Here is a 19,592-nt window from a genome sequence, read left to right as displayed (position 1 = left end):
TATTATTATTATCAGCCACAAAACATTTGCTTGCTGACAGATTAAAACTTCATTGCAGAGCAGAAGACTAATATATCTAGTGTTGCACAGAAAATGAGTTTTTATACAACACATGGTGATGGGTTGAATCAAGAACCAATCAGAGCCTGTCAGCTCATTGATCAGGTGACTGCCAGGCTCTTGCAGTTGGCGCCAGGTTCCAAAAACTGTGGCCACCTTGATCTTGTGAGGGTATCGTTGCCCATTTGTGCATGAAGTCAGAGCAGGTCGGGGTGAAGTCGTCCACAGATCTAACCAGCATGCTTTGTGTGGTGATCCCCGCTGATCGATTCCGGTCAGGCTTGGTGCATCTTGAACACACCTAATAATTTTGATGCTGGATGCCACGCACAGCAGTCAAACATTCAATTTAGACTTACATCAAGAAACTTCTTCAAAAGCTGGCCCTGTTTGTATTTATTAAATGATAGGCCAGATTTCCAACTAGATCTAAAAAAAAATGCATTAATCACCATAAGACACTTTGCAAAGAAATGTTTACTTTTATTTTGGAAAAACAATTTTCCTCCTACTTTTCAGCGGGTCCAGGACCAATATCACAATTCCTACCACTAGGAATTATTATTACCATTATTTTTCAAGAACTTGGCTTCCTACAGTTTTCTCACTTTTCCAAAGGGGATCAAAAATAGACTTTTTCTGGAATTTTTGGACCTGGACTATATGACCATTATTAGCTTTTTAGTAAGGTTTCTAAGTAAACTTTTGTTAGTGTTAGTGGGTTTTTTTTTCCTTTTATGTGATCTTTTGCTTGCTTGTCTGTCTGTTTTGTTCACTTAGGTCTAAGAAACTGCCTCCATCCTTTCACAGTATAACTCCAAAAACAAGAAAGACAAGATAATAAACAAGAGCCTAATGGAAAGGCGGATATATTTCTTACTGATACATTGATATTCACTTATCTCTCCCACTGGAGGCAGCCTCAATACAGAGAAACTCTTGCTAATACAATAAATCAGTTTCCTGATCTTTTTCCCCTAGTTTATCCTGGATCAGCCTCTAGTTGTAAGTATATCCTGAGGGGCAGTGAAACAGAAAACAAGACTGTCCTCCAGAGACGAATGACGGCATCAGTCGTTTCAGCAGGTGCAACAAAAAGATATCTGTATGCGTTGAAGTGACGGCGCCCTCTAGGGTCAGCTGATATTGAAGTCCACAAACGGAGGAGGTCAGGGTTGATGGATGGATGAACAAAATATCTGACTTCAACAAAGGAGACCACTGTCCTGTTTCCTGTTTCAAACTGACAGTCAGTATTTTTTTTTTTTTTTTTTTTACCTTATGACTGTTGAGTCAATAAACGTGACCACATTTGTTATTGTAACTATGACGACAAACTTCCTCTAATCTTAATGTAGTAATAAGAAGACAATCAAAAATTTTTTGTCTATTTTGGCAGACTTGTTTGTTGAAGTGAAAGTTAGATTGTGCTTAATCCTGAATCATGTACTAAATGAGATAGTCAGCTTCTTTTTTGTATCTCGCTTCCATAAACAAACAGTCAGTGATTACTGGAAAAATATATCTTTTTAAAAAGGCTGATTCCGATCACAAGGGTGCACAGAAAAGACTGTGCAAACCGACATTAGAGCTCTCAGGAGTTGGTGGAGTCAAAAGCAGAGCTAAAAAGACAAAGTCAATATTGGATTCCAATTTGGTCCACACCAAAAGAATAGTAATGTTGCTCTGTGTCTGCTGGGTGTTTAAGTAGACAACTGAGTCCTGAGGGTTAATTTGGACACCAGGGGACAACAAGAACTTGAATAAATGCAGCATCTAACAGGGACAACAGTGATGGAATTTAAAGCAGCATTACCACTGGAGGTGGAACCTTTGGGACTCTGGGCACATTTTGGGGGGGGTTATCCCCAAAAAGGTCTCTGTTCAGAGGATAGCACTTTCCAAAAATACAAGAACTTTGGACAGGAGACTGCAGTACAGAACATTCCTGATTTATGGAGTTCTTCCAGCATTTTATTTCAGCCACCATTTTTAAAAATCTGCAGCTGCAAACCTTTTTTCTTTTGTTCATTGTAAAATGCATTTGACAGATGGATCGTCCAGGTCTTGTTGAGCATTTACGCTGAGGACATTGCTGTTCCTGCACAAAAATGCAGCATAAAAACAGTCGTATATCAGAGGACTAGTTTACCTAATCTTTATGGGTCTTTAGACCACTTTGGAAACACAGGAACTAGGAACTTTTTAGTTATCTGAAAAGTAGTTCCTGGGATTAAACATTCTGCATACTTTTGGTGGAAACGCAGTTTAAGCATAACAGGCTGCACTGAACCAACATGAATAATGTGAAAGAATTTTACTGCAATTAATATGTTATTATTAACAGTTAAACAGGATGTACGCCTAATCAAAAACTCCTCCATGCTGATTTGTTGGGTGGTATTAGTTACCTGGCAACATTTGTTTTAACTCAAGATAACTTTGTGAGACCAATTAAGCACAAAGTTAGGCCATAGTACTTGTAACAGCTGCTCTGGAACAGACATTTTCATATAAAAAGGGGCAATAATTGGTTAAAGTTGAAAAGTTTCACCCACTGTTTTCTGAAGACACAGGATTGGACAAACTTGAAAGGTCTCACAAATACAGTAATGGTGTTTGAATGGTTTTTTTTTAGATAGATTCAGGATTTAATGCAGCAGATTGCTCAGGCTTTTTATCAATTTTAGGATGGAAATCCTACTGAAACAGCGCTTAGAGCATTTGCTACTAAAACTCTCCAGTGAACCTCAGACTAATAGAATTCTTTTACAGCTCCTCAGACGGGCCGAAGCTGGGTTCATTGCAGGTTTTACACTGTTGAGTAAAATCCTCCCACATTCCACTGCAACAATTTCCCTGCTGCAGAAACAGCCCAATATTGTCGCCCAATATATGGCTCTAAACCCTCGGTTAGAAGTGCTCACATGAGTGTTCATCACTCATTGATTTTTGTATAAGTCATCCATACATGTCTCTGGAGCGGGACGACAGCGCCCGCATGGTCAGTCACTGTAACCTAACAGGATGGAAAGATCTAAAGGAGAAGATAACGGACATGGCTGGTAATTCCCATCAGCGGGTGCCGTGACTGTCGGACTGTGCAGCAGACGTGAGCTCCGATGGCAGATCCATCACTGCCGACGCAGCGGAGGGAGGCATCCCCCCTGCTCACACACACACACACACACACACTCAGACACACATTTCCACTATTTCCTCCTCCTCCTCCCCCTCCTGTGAGGGGTACAGCATCCCAGCCTGCTCTGTTTCACTGGTCAGTCAAGCCCATCATCAGGTTAGAAAGCAAGGCAATCCATCACTATACAACTGCAGATCCAACGCCTGCATTGTATCCAGTCGGTACAGAGCACAGTGTTAGTGGTACAGTATCTTTTCACCATAGTTAATTCAGCCTGAGCAGCTGGAACTGAAATACTTATCTCCTCACTACATGGATATTAAGAGACTTGGTCATGCACTGCAAAAAAATGTAGTCATTAGTCTCAATTTTCAACCTTCAGGACATATTTTTTCTTAAAATAGGAGAATCCCAGAAAACGACTTTCCCTACTTTTGTAGTTTTGAGCATAATTTAATTAAAAAAATATACTAAAAGGCATATTTTTTTCTCTGTCTATGAGCCCGTGAGGAGTCATCAGCAAGTATTTCATTAATTTCAAAAAAGCCTTTCAATCAGTGTGTTAATGGTGTACTTGAAGTTTGTTGATGTTCAGTGAACATCACTTATTATTTTAATAAAACTGGCTTTTCACAGTGATTTTAAATTCTCATAGTCATCTTTGTGTTTTGGGGAAGATGATGTCATATTCTGCTCTTCACGGTGTAGATGTGGGCAAATATACAAAACCTTTATCTAATTGTTCCTGCGTTTATTCTCAATAAAATGGGAGCAGCTAATAGTCTGCAGAGCCTGAAAACTGTGATCATATTCAAATAAAGTGATCAGTGATTGATTATAGCCTATTAGAGGTGAGGTATTTCAGGTATTTCAGAAAAATTGTCGCTTTCATCTTAGCTAAAATGTCTTTTTCACTTTTCTGCTGATCAAAAACAAGTTTTTAAAAAATATCCTAAAGTCTCAAGGTGAAATACTGGGGGTGTAAATTATTAGTTTCAACATGATATGATATATTGATTCTTTGGACGATGATACGATGTTTGCAGATATCACAACATCTGCCATGATATGATTTGATCTGATTCAGTTCAGGGGTCTGCGATCCATATCAGATGATATCATTATGTCATTTAACATATTCAGTTACATTTATGACAACTTACAAAAAAGGAACTAAATTCTGAATCGATGAATTCTGAGCTCATCCAGACATTTGTGATACAGACATGTCATGGGAATTTCAAAATAAAGGCATCTCTTAAAGATGAAGCTATAGATTGATATTTTCACTTTAAATATATAATATTGCATCATTGAACACTGAGTCGATATATCGATAAATCCAGATCAGTGTATTGTTTCACCCCTAGAAAATACTTTATTTACTTGATCATAGCATATAGTTTCTATTGAAGTTAGTATGAAGTAAGCATCCAGCAGCTTTATTTATGTGGCACTATATCATATATCATCATTTACCTCAGCTTTACAATCTGTACAATGTAGGACACCCAATGTCCTTAGACCCTTGATTCAGGTAAGGAAAAACAACACACCTTCCCAACAAATAAAAACAATTTGTCCCTTAAGTTTCTGTCTTTTCTATTTCTATTTCTCTTTCTCCCTTTTTCCTGTTTGTTTTTCAGGTTTCTTTTTGTTGTAGGTAGTGTTTTATTATTTTTTCTTATCCAAATTGAGGGTCTAAGCATAGAGGGTTTCATATCATATCCCTCTGTAATATATTGAGAATATCAATAAACAAAATTGTGGCAGTGTGACAAAATTAAATGGACATGAAGAGTTTGAGTTCTTAATTTATCTGAATCAAATTCTGGGCTCTTAAAATTGAATTGACTGGATTGACTTGACAACTAAGGTCAGAGATATACTTGCTGTTTAACCATGCATTTGTGTTCGCGTATGCGTAGCGTTAATTTCTGAGGACGCGCACAACCATCTCTCCAAATGGACGCAGGATACGCGAGGCAGCCATGAAGTGTTAATGAAATTGTACTCAAAAGTTCTGTTTTATTAGGTGATAAAAATGAGTCTGGAGGAGTCGTGGTGGACTTGGACTTGAAGACACATGGACGCATGCCTGCAGGTCATCCCTTTCCCCTGTCCCATCATGCCCTGTCACCTCTACTATCTAATAACTTTCTAATAAAGGCAAGGATGCGCCCAAAATATATACCAAACAGGACTGAAAAAAAATTTAAAGATAAGGCTGCCAGAATGTCACAGTTGGGAGAGCGTGAGAAAAGCTGTGGAGCAGATTTTAAGGAGCATCACTGGAGAAGAATCAGTGAGGGGCAGCCAGACTCTGATCAGACCAACTGTGGCAAATGGACCCAGTGAAGCCATCACTATTACACACACTCATGCACACACGTTAGCTAATAATACTGAGATTTCATTTTTCAGAAAATCTTAAAATAAGGACTTTATTTACACTATTTCTGTCTTAATATTTCAATTAATTAAAATGAATTAAAATGTGACCTGTGTTGTTTGTACGTTTGATGGTTTGGAACTTGACACAGTTTATAGCTGTAATTTGGGAAGATTTGGGATTTGATGACAGTAGTGGATTCTAAAATCAATTTAAAATGAGTGTTACTCATTTAGCTCATGAATATGCAAATATGAAAAAAGCAGCTGCAGCCTAGATTAATTTTTGGTCATGTAGTGGCAGCAGAACAAGCTGAAAACACAACAGTAACAAACTACCAGTTAAAGCTGTTATGGCTAATGTGTTAGCAAAGAGTTGTTATTAACACACCCACCACACAGAGCAACATTAGCACTCTTTTGGCCACCTGATGAATAAAAGCCCAATATTCACTGTCCTTTTTCCTCCGTTTCAGTCACCACCAATACTTAAGAAAAACACCAGGCTCTTCAGCTTTCTAAATCAGAGACTATATATAGAAATGGACAATGTGCGAGCTCTCCAGAAGTGAAGCCAAAACGTCTGGATCGCCCCCTGGTGGCTGGCTGCAGTACAGGTCATAAATCCTGCCTCCTCAATGCTAGCAGATATGACATGGCCCAAAGTAAAACATCAAAGTACACATCAAATACATTTTTACCAAACATGGTTTGACACAACTCACCAGCGCAAGCGCCCATATCCACAGTGTTTTTGCTTCAGTTTTGTATAGTGGGAGGAAGTGAAGCCACGGACTCCATCTTTATTCATGTCAGTGTTCTAAACACTTTGGTATGTTCACCAGCTTGTCGCTAACAGTCTGTTTGGTGCTAAGAAGGCAGCTTTAACTGTTGTCACTGCAGATGAGGTTGAAGAGCACTGAGACTGACCGTAAACCTACGGGCAGTAAAACTATAACAATGAGCTGAAGGATGTAAAAAGGCTCAATGAAGCACAAGGAAAACACAGACATCTGTGTTAGTCACCAAAAGTGACTCAGTTCATATCACACATTCATTCCTCATTTAAAACGACATGCAACACAGCAAATAGCCTAAACAAACTCATCATCCTCGCCTCCGTCATCATGGTGGACAATCAAAAGTAGTGCAAGATTTCTGCTACTCCCTCAATGTGTAGGATAAACATTAACAGCTAACCCGCAAGCTAGCGTTAGCTAACAATTAAAGTTGTGTTGTAAGCATAAATATTGTACATTCTAAGTATTAATGCATGTGTGTTTTAAAGTTCATCAGGATATTGCTGCATAACTTCATCACAGCATAACGTTTCTTCATTGAGTTTATAACTTGCTGTGAGATCTGATGGGTTGATATATTACCAGCACCAGTCACCAAACCCAATAGAATCTGTGTTTAACTTGGCATATATCTAATCCATCAACCAGCATTTATTTTAATTAAAAATATAAATTTTTGAAATGGTTCAAATTTAAATAGCGCAGCTAGCTAACATAGGCTGGTAGCAAGATAAAGTGGCAAAATCCCAAATGTAAAGTTTATTGACAAGACAGCTGTCAACATTTGACACAGTTTATCTTGTGTTTGTAGAGTTATTCATTTTAACAGACACTTAAGGAACTGTTCATATGTCATATTTCTTAAAGGGAGTTTGGTGACGGGTTGGGTATTGTTTGGAGTTTAGCGACTCTGATTCTGATTTCAATTCTGCTTATCGATTCTGGTTCTAAATGATTCTCTTTTCCGATTCTGTGAGTGTCCTCCTGCAGTCCCCAGCAGAGTTCTGGGAAACGCTAATTATCACAGACAACACAGAAACACTGAGCTAAGCTAAAGTTAGCTAAATAACCGGAACGGCAGTGGTCTCTTTTCTGGTTTCTTGAATATTTTGGGATTTACTGTAACAATAGAGGAGTATCCTGTCCTTGTGAGGCATTTTGCAGCATAGAATTTGTTAAATTGAGCTGATTATTTCAAGACTTGCACAATTTGTGCTAGTCACCCGCTAGTCAAGCAACTCAACAATGGCTTAATAGGTTAAATCAGAATATTGCTAGACTCACAATAAGTTAGTTTAATACAAACTGCTAATATTTGTGTTTTTTTTTTTTTACATTTTGTCACCAGTAGGCTACAGAAACACAAGATAACTTCTAAATTATGACAAGGTTGTCTGATGTTGATTGCGATTAGTTATTGGTTTGTTTGAATAGTTTACAGCCTAATAATGTGTGTTTGTATTGATTGCTGAGAGTGGCTGATCAGACTTGATATTACTAAATTGTACAAATACTGTTTTTCTCATGAAATAGAATTATCACTTATAACTATTGCACAATTGATTTTGGCCTCCCTATATTTTGCTGCATTGCCCCCCAAATTTTGAATTTATCAAAGTGTTTGTCTTAAAAATGACTTAATTACAGACCTTCATTTTTATTTAATCATTAATATAAAAATATTGATAAGTGCAGCTCTACACAAGCATGTGAACACAGTGCAGACTGTAACATTTTAGATACACATCTCCTATCTGTGTTGATTTTACATGTTGAGAGCTGATAGACGGTGGAGGCAGGGACTGAGTGCCATCAGACAGACTGTTGAATCATCTCATGTGAATGCAGATGTGAGTGTGAGTGTTGGAGAGGTCTGCTCTATCACTTCAGCTGTGACGAGCCGGGCGCGCGGCGGCCGACTCTGGAGTCACAGGAGTACCTGGAGATGTAAAGCAGGTTGGACGAGGTTATCTAATCGCTTCCTGCCTTCAGAGACACTTCTCTCCCTGGGCTGCTTCAAAGTGCTGCTATCAAGGTACCACACGCTTCACCATAAACGGATTGCTCTACGCCGAGAGGAAGGGGAGGCGTGGAGGGGAGAAGTGGGGGGCGGGGTGGCGGTGAAGCTTCCCTCAGGATCAAACCCGGGTCGGGAGCCGGGCGAGATTTTCTGAGAACAACGCCCTTCACCGATCAGCTCCAGCTCTGACCTCTGAACTGTGAACGCGATTGAAAATCTGGAGCAGCGCGTGGAGGAGAGAATAGAGGCTGTGGTCATTAATCACAGACGCCGACTGACTCAAACACACCGTACACACACAAACACACACACTGAAGACATCCAGCCTGCAAAGTCAGACCGGGTGCTTATACTGGGAATATTTGAGGGAGTTTCCCCCCTAATTTAACACCATCACAGATCGGAGGCAGATTTCCCTCATTCACCCCCCTCTGGACGTGAAGTCATCCTGCGACGACGCATGCAGAGAAGAAAAATAACCAAAGCGCCGTTTCCAGACACCGCAGTAGGTGCTATTATCATTGACTTTATGGCCAAACACCAAGGTCAAGTGTTGTTTTGGCTGTTTGTGGGAGCATGCGGCGGGCCGCCTGGGGAGGCTGAGCTCAGATCAGACAGAGGTTACAGTTCACGCAATATAAAGCACTACAACAACACGAGTCACCTTGATGTGTCAATTCCAGAGTTGTGCACCATCAATCTCTCTCCACTGAGATGCACAGCAGCACTCTGATTGAAGGTCAAAGGTCAGATTCACTCATGGAACCATAGTTTCAATTAGATTTTTAAAATATATTCAATAAAATGTTTATTTCTGGGACTCTAATTTCACTCATTCTCCTAGTTCAGAATCCTGAACGAGTGATTTAATAATCCATATATTTAACTGAAAACTGCATTTTCTCTTTTCTTCACTTTACCCTTTTATTCAGGAACACAAAATTACTGAACAATTAAATTAGATTAAGTAGATTAAAGAGCAACAAAAAAGATTGATAATTGATTAATTGCTTCAGTAATTTTCCAAGTAAAAATGATATTATCTGGATCTTCCTCCTCAAATATGATAATTTGCTTCTTTTCAGTCTGTTACATTATTGTAGATTAAATATCTTTGTGTTTTGAGCTGTCGGCCAGGCAAAACATTTAATCTGAAGATGGCACATTTGACTTGAGAAAGTGACTAATGACTATTTTTTGCATTTTTCCTGTTATATAATGACCGGTTATAGTTATTAAAATATAATTAGTTATTACATAATTGGTACTAGGTGTTTAAAACTGATAAGTCTTTATTGATATCTGAAGAGTTAATGTGATAATATGATTTTTCAGTTGATTGGTCTTTTGGTTTTTTAACAAAACACATGGCATAGAGACACATTTTCTTGAGGATTCATATGTGGTTGGGTTCAGACCTCAGTGTTTGAGTTATGGTTTTATGCTACTTAGTTTTATTAAACCAAGTACAATTTGGAAATTAAGAACACAAAAGAACAGTATGAAGGTACATTAACTTAAATTAACTAATTAATCAAGTATTAAATGTATATATAATAAATACTCTGATGCTGATGACAATACAACCAGTTGAAAAAACTTTCCTTAATTGATCATTGGTAACATTAACAATCAATCAATCAATTAATTAATTAATTGTTATTATAAACAACTAAAAATTTAGCTTATATCAAAAACACCCATTGTTTTTTTCCCCACTCAATCAAAGCTTTATTTCCATAGCAACATATTGTATTATATAGCCCATGAAACATATAAAGTAATTTGTATTGTGTAGCCTGTTCCCACCATTTTTACTGTGTGAGCCGCGGTCGTTGGTAACTTGGTCACATAAAAAAAATTTACTAATTGTATATTTCATATTTCATATTGTGCAGTGTGCACTTACTGTTTTTATTATAATTTTATTTATTGTATCTTGTTATGTGTGGGACTACAGATGGAAGTTAGCATCTCGCTAAATCTGGTGCAACGATGTTTTCACTTCTTGTAAATGATCAGTGTCATTGCACACTGTCCTTTTATAAATCAAATAAACTAAACATTCTGACCTACATATTAAACACATACATGTAAATATTGGATAACATGTGGAACACTTGCATAAAAATAATCTCTCTAGCAGATCAATTAAATTTTATTTGATAAACCACATAATTAAAGATAAATCATCGATTGATCTTTATTGTCCCTGATGTATTTCAATCAAATTTAGTTTCATCTTTAGTAAGTAATTACAATAATAGATGTAATTCCATGGAATATTATTCCAATAAAACTCACTTGACTTGAGATCTGGGCTTCAGTTCCCAGCTTTGATACCTCTGGCTTGATTCGGCATTCCAGAAACACAACTGCTGGGAAGCCGGTGAGGGATCATGCCATCTTTCACTGCACTACTGTAACTCCAACTGGTCATCAGGGTGTGCTGCATGGAGGGAAGAGAGGTCTTGGAGGGTAGAAGCGTTCATTACACCCTCACAGCGTCTGTCACCTGAATAAAAACGTTCAGTGTGTGATCCTCCAACATGGCAACAAAGAGGGAATATTTCTATTTGTATTGATCCAGTAATGAATTCAACAACTGTGTCACTGTAGTTATGAAAACACAGGCAGTGAAAGTGAAACAGTCATTCATACCTTCTCTGAGTGAGATCATTTGCTGTGAATGAAACTGATCTAATCTTCATTTTGCTACAGATGATCTGTCATCCTTCAGGATTCATAAAAACAAGCCAATGACATGTGGGATCCTCTCAAGGACTCTTAAAACCCCCTCGAGGACGTATACAACCACCCTGAATGACCCCTGAACATCCCATGAAGCCTGCTAACGACCTGTGGACCCTCCTCAATAACACCTGGAACCTCCTTAAGAACGAGACAAATCCCTCAAGCACCATCGGAACCTCCTTCATGGTCATCTGAAAACCCCATTCATGCTCCCTGGAGTCCCTGGATGAGCATTTTGAGAATATATAAAAGCATCTTCCTCAGCTGGCGATGACTTGTCACTGAGCAAATGTAACCGAGCTGGGTAACTGGGCTGAGCTGAGGCCACAGAGACAGCAGTGGCGGTGGTGGTGGCGGGGGAATTGCAGTGTTGTTCTCCGAACCTGAACTCTCAGCCCTTTTGTGCTCGTCTCTCTCCAGCAGCCGGGCCTGAATAGCTCCAAAGTGACGCCTCCATGCTGCTTTAAAAGCTAAGTAGCACAAAGGTTGAACAAGGAACTGAGAGAAATGTTCACTTAGTCGACGTCTGGCCTGAAAATACATAACACACACACACACACACTCTGCACGGCGCTCACTTGACAGCCACACAATGCACTTGTCCGAGTGTGTGCGGCCTACATCTGTGTGTGTTTGTTGAGTTGCGCGGCATGGGGGCATTTGTGCCGATGCCTTTGCTATATAATTGAATTAATGCTGCGCGCTCTTCATTTCAGCTTCAAACAGTTCAATGAAAACACTTTGCTTTTTATTATAAGGAGCTCATTTGGAGGTGTGTGTGTGTGTGTGGGCTGGATGGAGGGGCAGCGGGGCACTGTTAGAGGAGGGGGGTTCACACTGTGTGAGCTGTGCTGTAGTGATCTCAGTGGGACTTTCTTTGCTCCCCACTGCGCAGGCTGCTTGACGCTACAGGCCCCATTTGCACTGTTTGATAATAACACCTTAATGTGACTGTTACGACTGCTGCCGGTGGGACCAATGCATCTGCTGCTCCCTGAGGAGAGAGGAGGGAGAGGTGGGCGGGGGTGAGGGTTGGAGCAGGGGTGTAAATACAGACAGTGCAGGCACTGCAGTGGCATTGGAGCCCCATGGGGTGGCGTGAGATTTGCTACATATACCCTTGAAAAGGCAAAAATAGTGTTGCCACAATACTTGAATTCCTAGATTGATACAAAACCTTGAAAAAAATCAATATTCTACAGCATTTTCAAGATTACGGAGGAAAATTGACTCAATATGTAGGGCATAATATTTCTTTTTTCTTTTCTTTTTTTTTTTTTTTTACAAAGATGAATCTAACAAGGCTGTAACAATAGAGTGGATATAGCCAATGAGACGAGTGATGAGAGGAAGAAAGCACTGTGGGTAAGAGAGAGGAGGCGGGACTATGAGGGCGCTGCAACTTATATGTGTGTGTCAATTTGTTACTGGAGAGAAGAGACTGAGAAAGTATAGCTTGTACCAAAGTATTGACACTGCAAAAAAAAACAAAAACAAAAAGAGCATTTCAAATATTCAGTATCGATATTTATCAATATAGTCAATTGACAACATTAATATTAATAATCAATATCCTCATTTTCTCTAAAATTACATACTGTAAATTCTCAGATTGTGCAAACATGATTAGGGCTGGTTGATATGGACAACAACAATTTTTTTGACCAAATATCTCAATACCTATCAATTCTTATCAATCTTACAACAATACTGCAATGATGACTATTGGTAATTTCACAAAATATTTAAACAATGATGTGGATATAATGACTGAGTGAGAAAAGGCAAATATAGAACATCTAGAACAGTAGAGTGCTATGTCACGATATAACAATATCCAAAATTTACTATGATATCTACACTCATACACTGATACTGATATAATATTGATATATTATTCAGCTGTATTCAGTAGTAATCTATAACAAAGCTATATGCAATATAGAGTTTAAAATCTATAAATAAATGATAAAACTGTTCAATTAAATGAATAATTTCCTATCTCTTTTCCTGTTTTTGACATATATAGAAATGCAATGATGACTGATATGCAGAGCTAAAATGATTAGTCAATTGTCAGCTACTGAAATAATCACCAGCTATTTTCATAACCAGTTAATCAGTTTGAGTCATTTTTTAAGAAAAAAAAAGTCTAAATTCTCTTATTTCAGGTTCTTCGATGTGAATATTTTGTGGTTTCTTTACTCCTCTCTGACAGTAAACTGAATATCTTTGAGATGTGGACAAAACAGGACATTTGAGGACGTCATCTTGGACACTGATTGACAGTTTTCACCATTTTCTGATATTTTATATACATCCAGACGCATACTGTAAAATCTGATTGATATATCAACTGTTATTCTTTTAACAGAATATAATATACAGAATATAGAATATAAACTTTTTTTTTGCAGTGGCCCCTAAAACATTCTTATCACTTGTGACAAAGAGATGTAATGGAGGCAGGATATTTTAAAGTTTAACGACGGCTGTTTAAAATGATAAATGACCATAAGCTTTTACTGATATTTCAATAACTATAAATTAAAGTTTTCAAATAGCCACAAATTGATCAACATGTGTCCTGATACCGATATAGACAGATACAGCTGTGATAGAGCAATAGTGGGCCGATAATATCAGCAGACAGATATTGGTCAAGCTCTCATGTATAGCAATGAATAGTGCTAGGTGATATGTGCAAAGATAAATCGATTAGTTGTCAACTAATAAAGTAATCGCCAACTATTTTTATAATTTAATAGTTGTTTTGACTGTGTTTTTAAGAAGAAAAGTCAAAATTCTCTGATTTCAGCTTCTTATATGTAAATATTTGTTGGTTTCTTTCCTCCTCTCAGACAGTAAACTGAATATCTGAAAATCTGATTTGTGGACAAAACAAGATATATGAAGACATCTCCCTGGGTTTTAGGAGACACTGATCAACATTTTTCACCATTTTCTGACATTATTCAACAGATTAACTGACAATGAGAATAATCATCAGCTGCAGCCCTAACAATATGTGATAGCAGTGTGATGCACTGCGGCCCGTCATAACTGCCTTACACCACTGGTTTTGAGCCAGCAACCACAGAGACCTCACCGACCGGCTTCAAGTCACAATGCGGCACAGAGGCCCAGACCACAACCACATCTGCCAGATTTTTAAAAACACTGTCAGCAGAGTCGACATGGCTCAAATCCTTAAATCATTCCTCTAGACTGGGCTCATACACGTAACTACAGGAAGACACCAAACTGGTGAGACCAAATGAAATCTAATGACCCCTCTACAGAAGAACAATCACATGAAAACAACAAGAAATATGAACAATATCGGAGCAATAAGGAAGAGCAACACAGTGTTCAAAAGTGGCAAATTCAACAAACTGGACTAAGCAACACAAATGTGTTAAAGATAAATACCAGACCAGTCAGAGATTAAAAAGACTGGGAGATTGAGAATGTAAACTATGAATAAACATTTAGATGACAGCAGTATTTATATGGATTTATATAATTGAAAATATGTGGATTTTCAGCAAAAAATTCAAATCAAACAGCTGTTTGGAAGTCTTGAATTAAAATCTCTGCTTTCAAAAGGCTGCAAATAGGTGTTAATCCAACCATGAAACAAATACTATTCCTGTTTGTAAATACATTGCATGCAATTCTAATATATTTGCAGTATATATCATAAATATTTGACAACTTGTTAACTCAACTTGAAAGAGGAAAATCAGGGGAAACAACAATACAGTTTGGTTTTAAAATTTCAGAGAATTTAAAACGATTTCCTACACTTTGATTATGGATGGGAGCTTTATGAAGCAGTGTAACGTATAAAGCAATAAGCCGAATTGAACACAACACCTTTCACATTTTATCCATTGAAATGATCTGAATTAAATATGTGGGATTTCTATTAGAATAAAGTCAGAATATAAAATTACTTTAATCCCGGATGGAATTCTGCTGTTCAGGTACAATAGTCGGCGCGTTAATTAAATAGTGGACCCATAGGTGCTGGTCCCGCTCTGTGCTGGTATATACAGTGCTGTGCTGCTGTCTACCTGCCCGGGCTGCCTGTGCTGTTATCGGGGTCAAGGCGCGGCTCTCAGACAAGAGGCTTAAGCAGAGACAAGAGCCTTTAACACGAAATAAAACCATCAAAGTTCAGCTCTAATCCCCGCCGCCCGCCGCGGATAAGACTCACTGTTAACGGGCTGCACAATAAGATCCGTTTACTCTGGGCGGGATGGCTTTGTGTGTGTGTGTGTGTGTGTGTGTGTGTGTGTGTGTGTGTGTGTGTGTGTGTGTGTGTGTGTGTTTCAAACAACACGGCGAACATAGAGGTTTTTCATCAGCCGTGCGCTGTGTTTAAAAATCACACCTTTCCCTCGACACGAGGAATTTTACACCAAATTAACGCGTGCGTTCGGTGTCTATTAATGACACCAGACTTCAGGCTTTAATTCTGAATTTAATTGAGAAAGAGGCACGTGCAGGGACATCAGGAGAATTATTTGAAGAGGAGGGAGAGTGGCCAAAATTTCAGCTCTGCAGGCAAAAATGTGACAGGCAGAGAATGGTGTCAAAAAGAGGTCAAACCCCGGCTTTCAACGTTAATTTTTAATTTAGAAAGTCAATTTGAAATGTATATTTTTCAATGAAAACAATGTTAAGGCCCGTAACCCCCCCATGGCTCCATAAAACATATTAGTTCTGTGTGTATTTAAAAGGGAAAAGTGTGTTTAAATAGCTTCAGCACCTTGGAGAGCTCCACACACACAAGCTGTGTGTTTTACTGTCTGTTACTTTTTAGATAAATGAAGAAGTCACACAAATTTGCGCACTAAACCCACTGTGGATACAAGCTACATCACTGCCACAAAAAGCTTTGAACACACGGTTAATATTCGGTATTACAAAGAAAACTACTGACATATCAGTATGCGTAATACTTACATTTGACACAAATCATTTTGTGAAGTCAAATCATTCAGATTTTTTAAGAGATTACACCTGTTGGAAGTGGGGTGAAATCCATCAGGTGAGATCAACTAGATCAATTATCAATTGGCAATAGAATAATGGAATATATGTACAGGAAATTCAATAAAACTGGACACTTTTGAATCTTGATTGTGTGTGTCTAATTAGAGAAGATAAGGACTTAGATTTCCAGGCCTGATATTTTATAAAATTTGACGATCTAAAACAGTTTAGTCGAATTTAGGAAATTGAAACAAATGCATTTATTCTTTTCTTCTTTCTTTCTTCTTGTGTGCATTTGAAAAAGACAGCGTACAGTCGCCTAATTTTGTCTTTTTGTTGTGTCAAAATCTATTGTTGGAGCGTTTCTTTGCCAAATTCAGACAAATAGATGAAACTCCTAATTCTACGGTGGTACATTAACACTCTTGCTGTCTAAGAATCATAAGAGAGGATGATATCTACTATTTTAATAGAAATTTTGCCATGAATTTGCAGTAAAATAACGCACAGTAAAGCTTCGCTCCATTTGTCCGATTAAAAACTGTTCTAATATCAAACCACTTAAACTAAAATGTGTATTACTTTATATTTTCATATTTATAACCAAGAAAATTAAGTTCATAATCCTGGAATTACGGTTTAATCTACTGGCGCGTTTTTGCTGTAATTTCCTTGGTGACTCATTGTAAACACTGAACTGAACTACACCAGCAGATTTTCCATAATTTTGTTTTCTGTTACACTTGTTTGGTTAAATAACCAGTCAAACCCGCTCTGACTGGAGTCTGTCACTGGGTCCCAGTCTGTAGAGAGAGCACTCTGTTCTCCAGGCAGCCACACTGTCGATGTGCAGTTTTGGTTTGTTATAGCGCCCCCGTGAGCCCATTCCACTGCCTGTGCCACCGGTTAGTGATCGTTGTTTAAACCACCAAATTAACAACAATCATAGAAACAGTCTAGAAAGATTTCACCTTCATCACATCAGGTGTTTTTACGTTTTTTTTTTTTTCTTTTTTGCATAAAAGCCTGATTTCGATGTGCATTTTACGCATGGCGTTATTACGCACAGGAAAGGCCTACCTGGTTCAGGTTTCAGTGTCAAACACTTAAACAAAGTAAAAGTGCGTAGACAAAGTTCGAATCCGTCCTTTACACACTTGGCATTCTTTACATTTTCCCACACAGTGAAATAATAACCGAACAGCCGCGTCTCAGCTGCGGCGGGGACGCGTGTGGAAACGCGCACGGTTAAAGTCCTCTAATAGTGAGAAAATAACAACACTTTTGTCTTTTAGACTTTTTGTGTGAGCAGTGTGAAGTGCATAAAGTTGAGCTAGTAGTGCAGGCGTCTAACTCACCAGACAGAGCGCGGGCGTCAGGAGGAACACGGCGCACCAACACGTCACCTGCATCCTCCCGGAGCTCAAAGTTCCACTAATTTCCCTCGGCTGGTAGTCGCGGCTTTGCGGACCATAAATCCACCTGGTATCCGCCTCACAGCACGGTCAGAGCCCTCAGCAGCCCAAGCAGAGAGGACACTACGCACCCCATGACCGCGGAACACAGCTGAGAGTTGGTGGCTGCGGGGCGCAGGACGGAGGAGCCGGAGAGGAGGCTGCTGCTACTGCAGGGGGTCACTGATGGTGTATGAGGGGGGTGGGGGCGACAAACAGCGGTTACTTGAGAGTTAATCCAGGTAGATGGAGCAGCGGGGTCATAGCTGAGAGCAGGTTCGCGTCCTGATTGTCTGATAGCTGGTGCGCGCAGCGGTCGGAGCGCTCCGATGTGAGGGGGACGGCGGGGCTTTGCGCTTTATAACACGCGCCTACAACACAAGCAGGGAGCCTCGCGCTCTAGGGGGGAGGGACGAGATGAGGGGGGAGAGAAAAAAGGCAGGAAAAGACGAATAAAACGAGAGGAGATTGGTCCAAGACGCAGCGAGGAGGAAGAAAGCGAAGTTTTTTTTTTTCTTAAACAGACGCTGGTGAGGAAGACGCGCTTCACCTTGGCTGCTGTTTGTGCGCCTGATGTAGATGAATGAGCTGACATTCACAACTCCGCTGCCAATAACTCCAGGCACCCCCTCCTCCACCTCCTCCACCCGGCCCCAAACCAGAGAGCCTCAAACCCGAACAAACACAGCACAACAGCTGCTCTTCATCATGCAACTCCAACATATTAACACTCATCATCAGTGTCACAACCTGCAGGATTACTGCTAATAGTTATGATAACATCCACAACATCTGCTCAACGCAAAACGATGTGTTTTCATACAAAATCACACATGAAAACACACATGTGCAGAGGCAGCTGAAAAAATCTCCATATTGTCAAGTCATTTCATATACTGCACTCTAAAAACTAATTTTCTTACATGAAAAAAAATCTGTCCTTTCAATTAAAAAACATTTCAAGCTCTTGCAAGAGACATTATCTTGGGATTTTCTAGGAAGTGACTGTTAGTATCTCAAAACAACAAAAAATAAGAACAAGGCTGCTGCACTAGAATACAGAAAACTGAGAGGAAAAAAATGATTTGCACAGGCTGAAAGTCTTAAGCTACAATCTATAAGCTTTTCATATGCAACTCAATTTTATTCAATTTGTGTTTGACATTCATTCTGCTAAAGCCATGCAATTGAACTCAATAGCTGCTTTTCAGTATAGTACTTTGTATTGTCAGTGGCTGGGTCTGCCATTTGTGTGCTGTTTCAAATGGCCTGCATTTACGTAAATGACCTACAGGAGTTACGTGCATAATAAGTTTAATTTGTGCATGCGAGGACTGAAGAGCAGGTCCCCAGCACTTTGAAACATATTTTAGCAGTTTAAGTTTAAAGGGCCAGCATGTACGGTTTAGTGGCATTTAGTGGTGAGGTTGAACTGAATACCACTCACCTCACCCTCCCCTTCCAAACTTGCACGAACATACAGCAGCTGTGAAACTCACAAAAAATGCAAAAGGCAACATGACATACTCTGTGGAGAACGTCACCCTCCCTCTGTAGGTGTAAAGGACTCAATGTGAAAATGTGCAATTATAAATCTGGCTGCTACTTCAGCACCACGGACAGCTCCATGTTAGACTGCTGATGTTTCAGAGCCATGGTCAGGGCCACAGATTCCAACTGTCACAAACCTCAGGATGGAGAGGAAAGATGACAGGTTAACAACAAGGACGCATTTTGGTCATTTTGCTAGAGAGGAGGAATGATATCCCTCCTCATATCCCCTACTGAGTATGGCAAGAGCAATTTATAAAGAAGACTTTTCACCTTGCAATGTAAACAGTCTCTGACAAAGCAGCCAATCAAAGTATATTTCCCTGTCAAAGTGTCTTTTCAAATAGTAAAAAAAAAATAAACTCTGGGACTTGTACTATTAAGATGTCTTTAGTATTGCCAACAGTTACGAAAAG

At 39.2% G+C, this 19,592-nt stretch overlaps 1 protein-coding gene across 1 annotated transcript in view; it reads right to left on the bottom strand.

Moving 5' to 3' along the window:
• Positions 1-18,193, bottom strand: part of nxph1 (neurexophilin 1) — an 80,109-nt gene extending 61,916 nt beyond the window's left edge. The window contains exon 1 of the mRNA XM_084739865.1: positions 17,530-18,193. Coding sequence (XP_084595991.1) covers positions 17,530-17,583 — 54 coding nt within the window. The 5' untranslated portion in view covers positions 17,584-18,193. The remainder of the gene's footprint in view (positions 1-17,529) is intronic.
• Positions 18,194-19,592: the final 1,399 nt, after the last annotated feature.

This window comes from Lutjanus erythropterus, chromosome 16 (assembly GCF_056507025.1).
Source record: "Lutjanus erythropterus isolate fLutEry1 chromosome 16, fLutEry1.hap2, whole genome shotgun sequence".
NCBI lineage: Eukaryota > Metazoa > Chordata > Actinopteri > Lutjaniformes > Lutjanidae > Lutjanus > Lutjanus erythropterus.
Note: the sequence above shows the minus strand (reverse complement) of the source record. Positions and strands in the feature narration are given on the sequence as shown.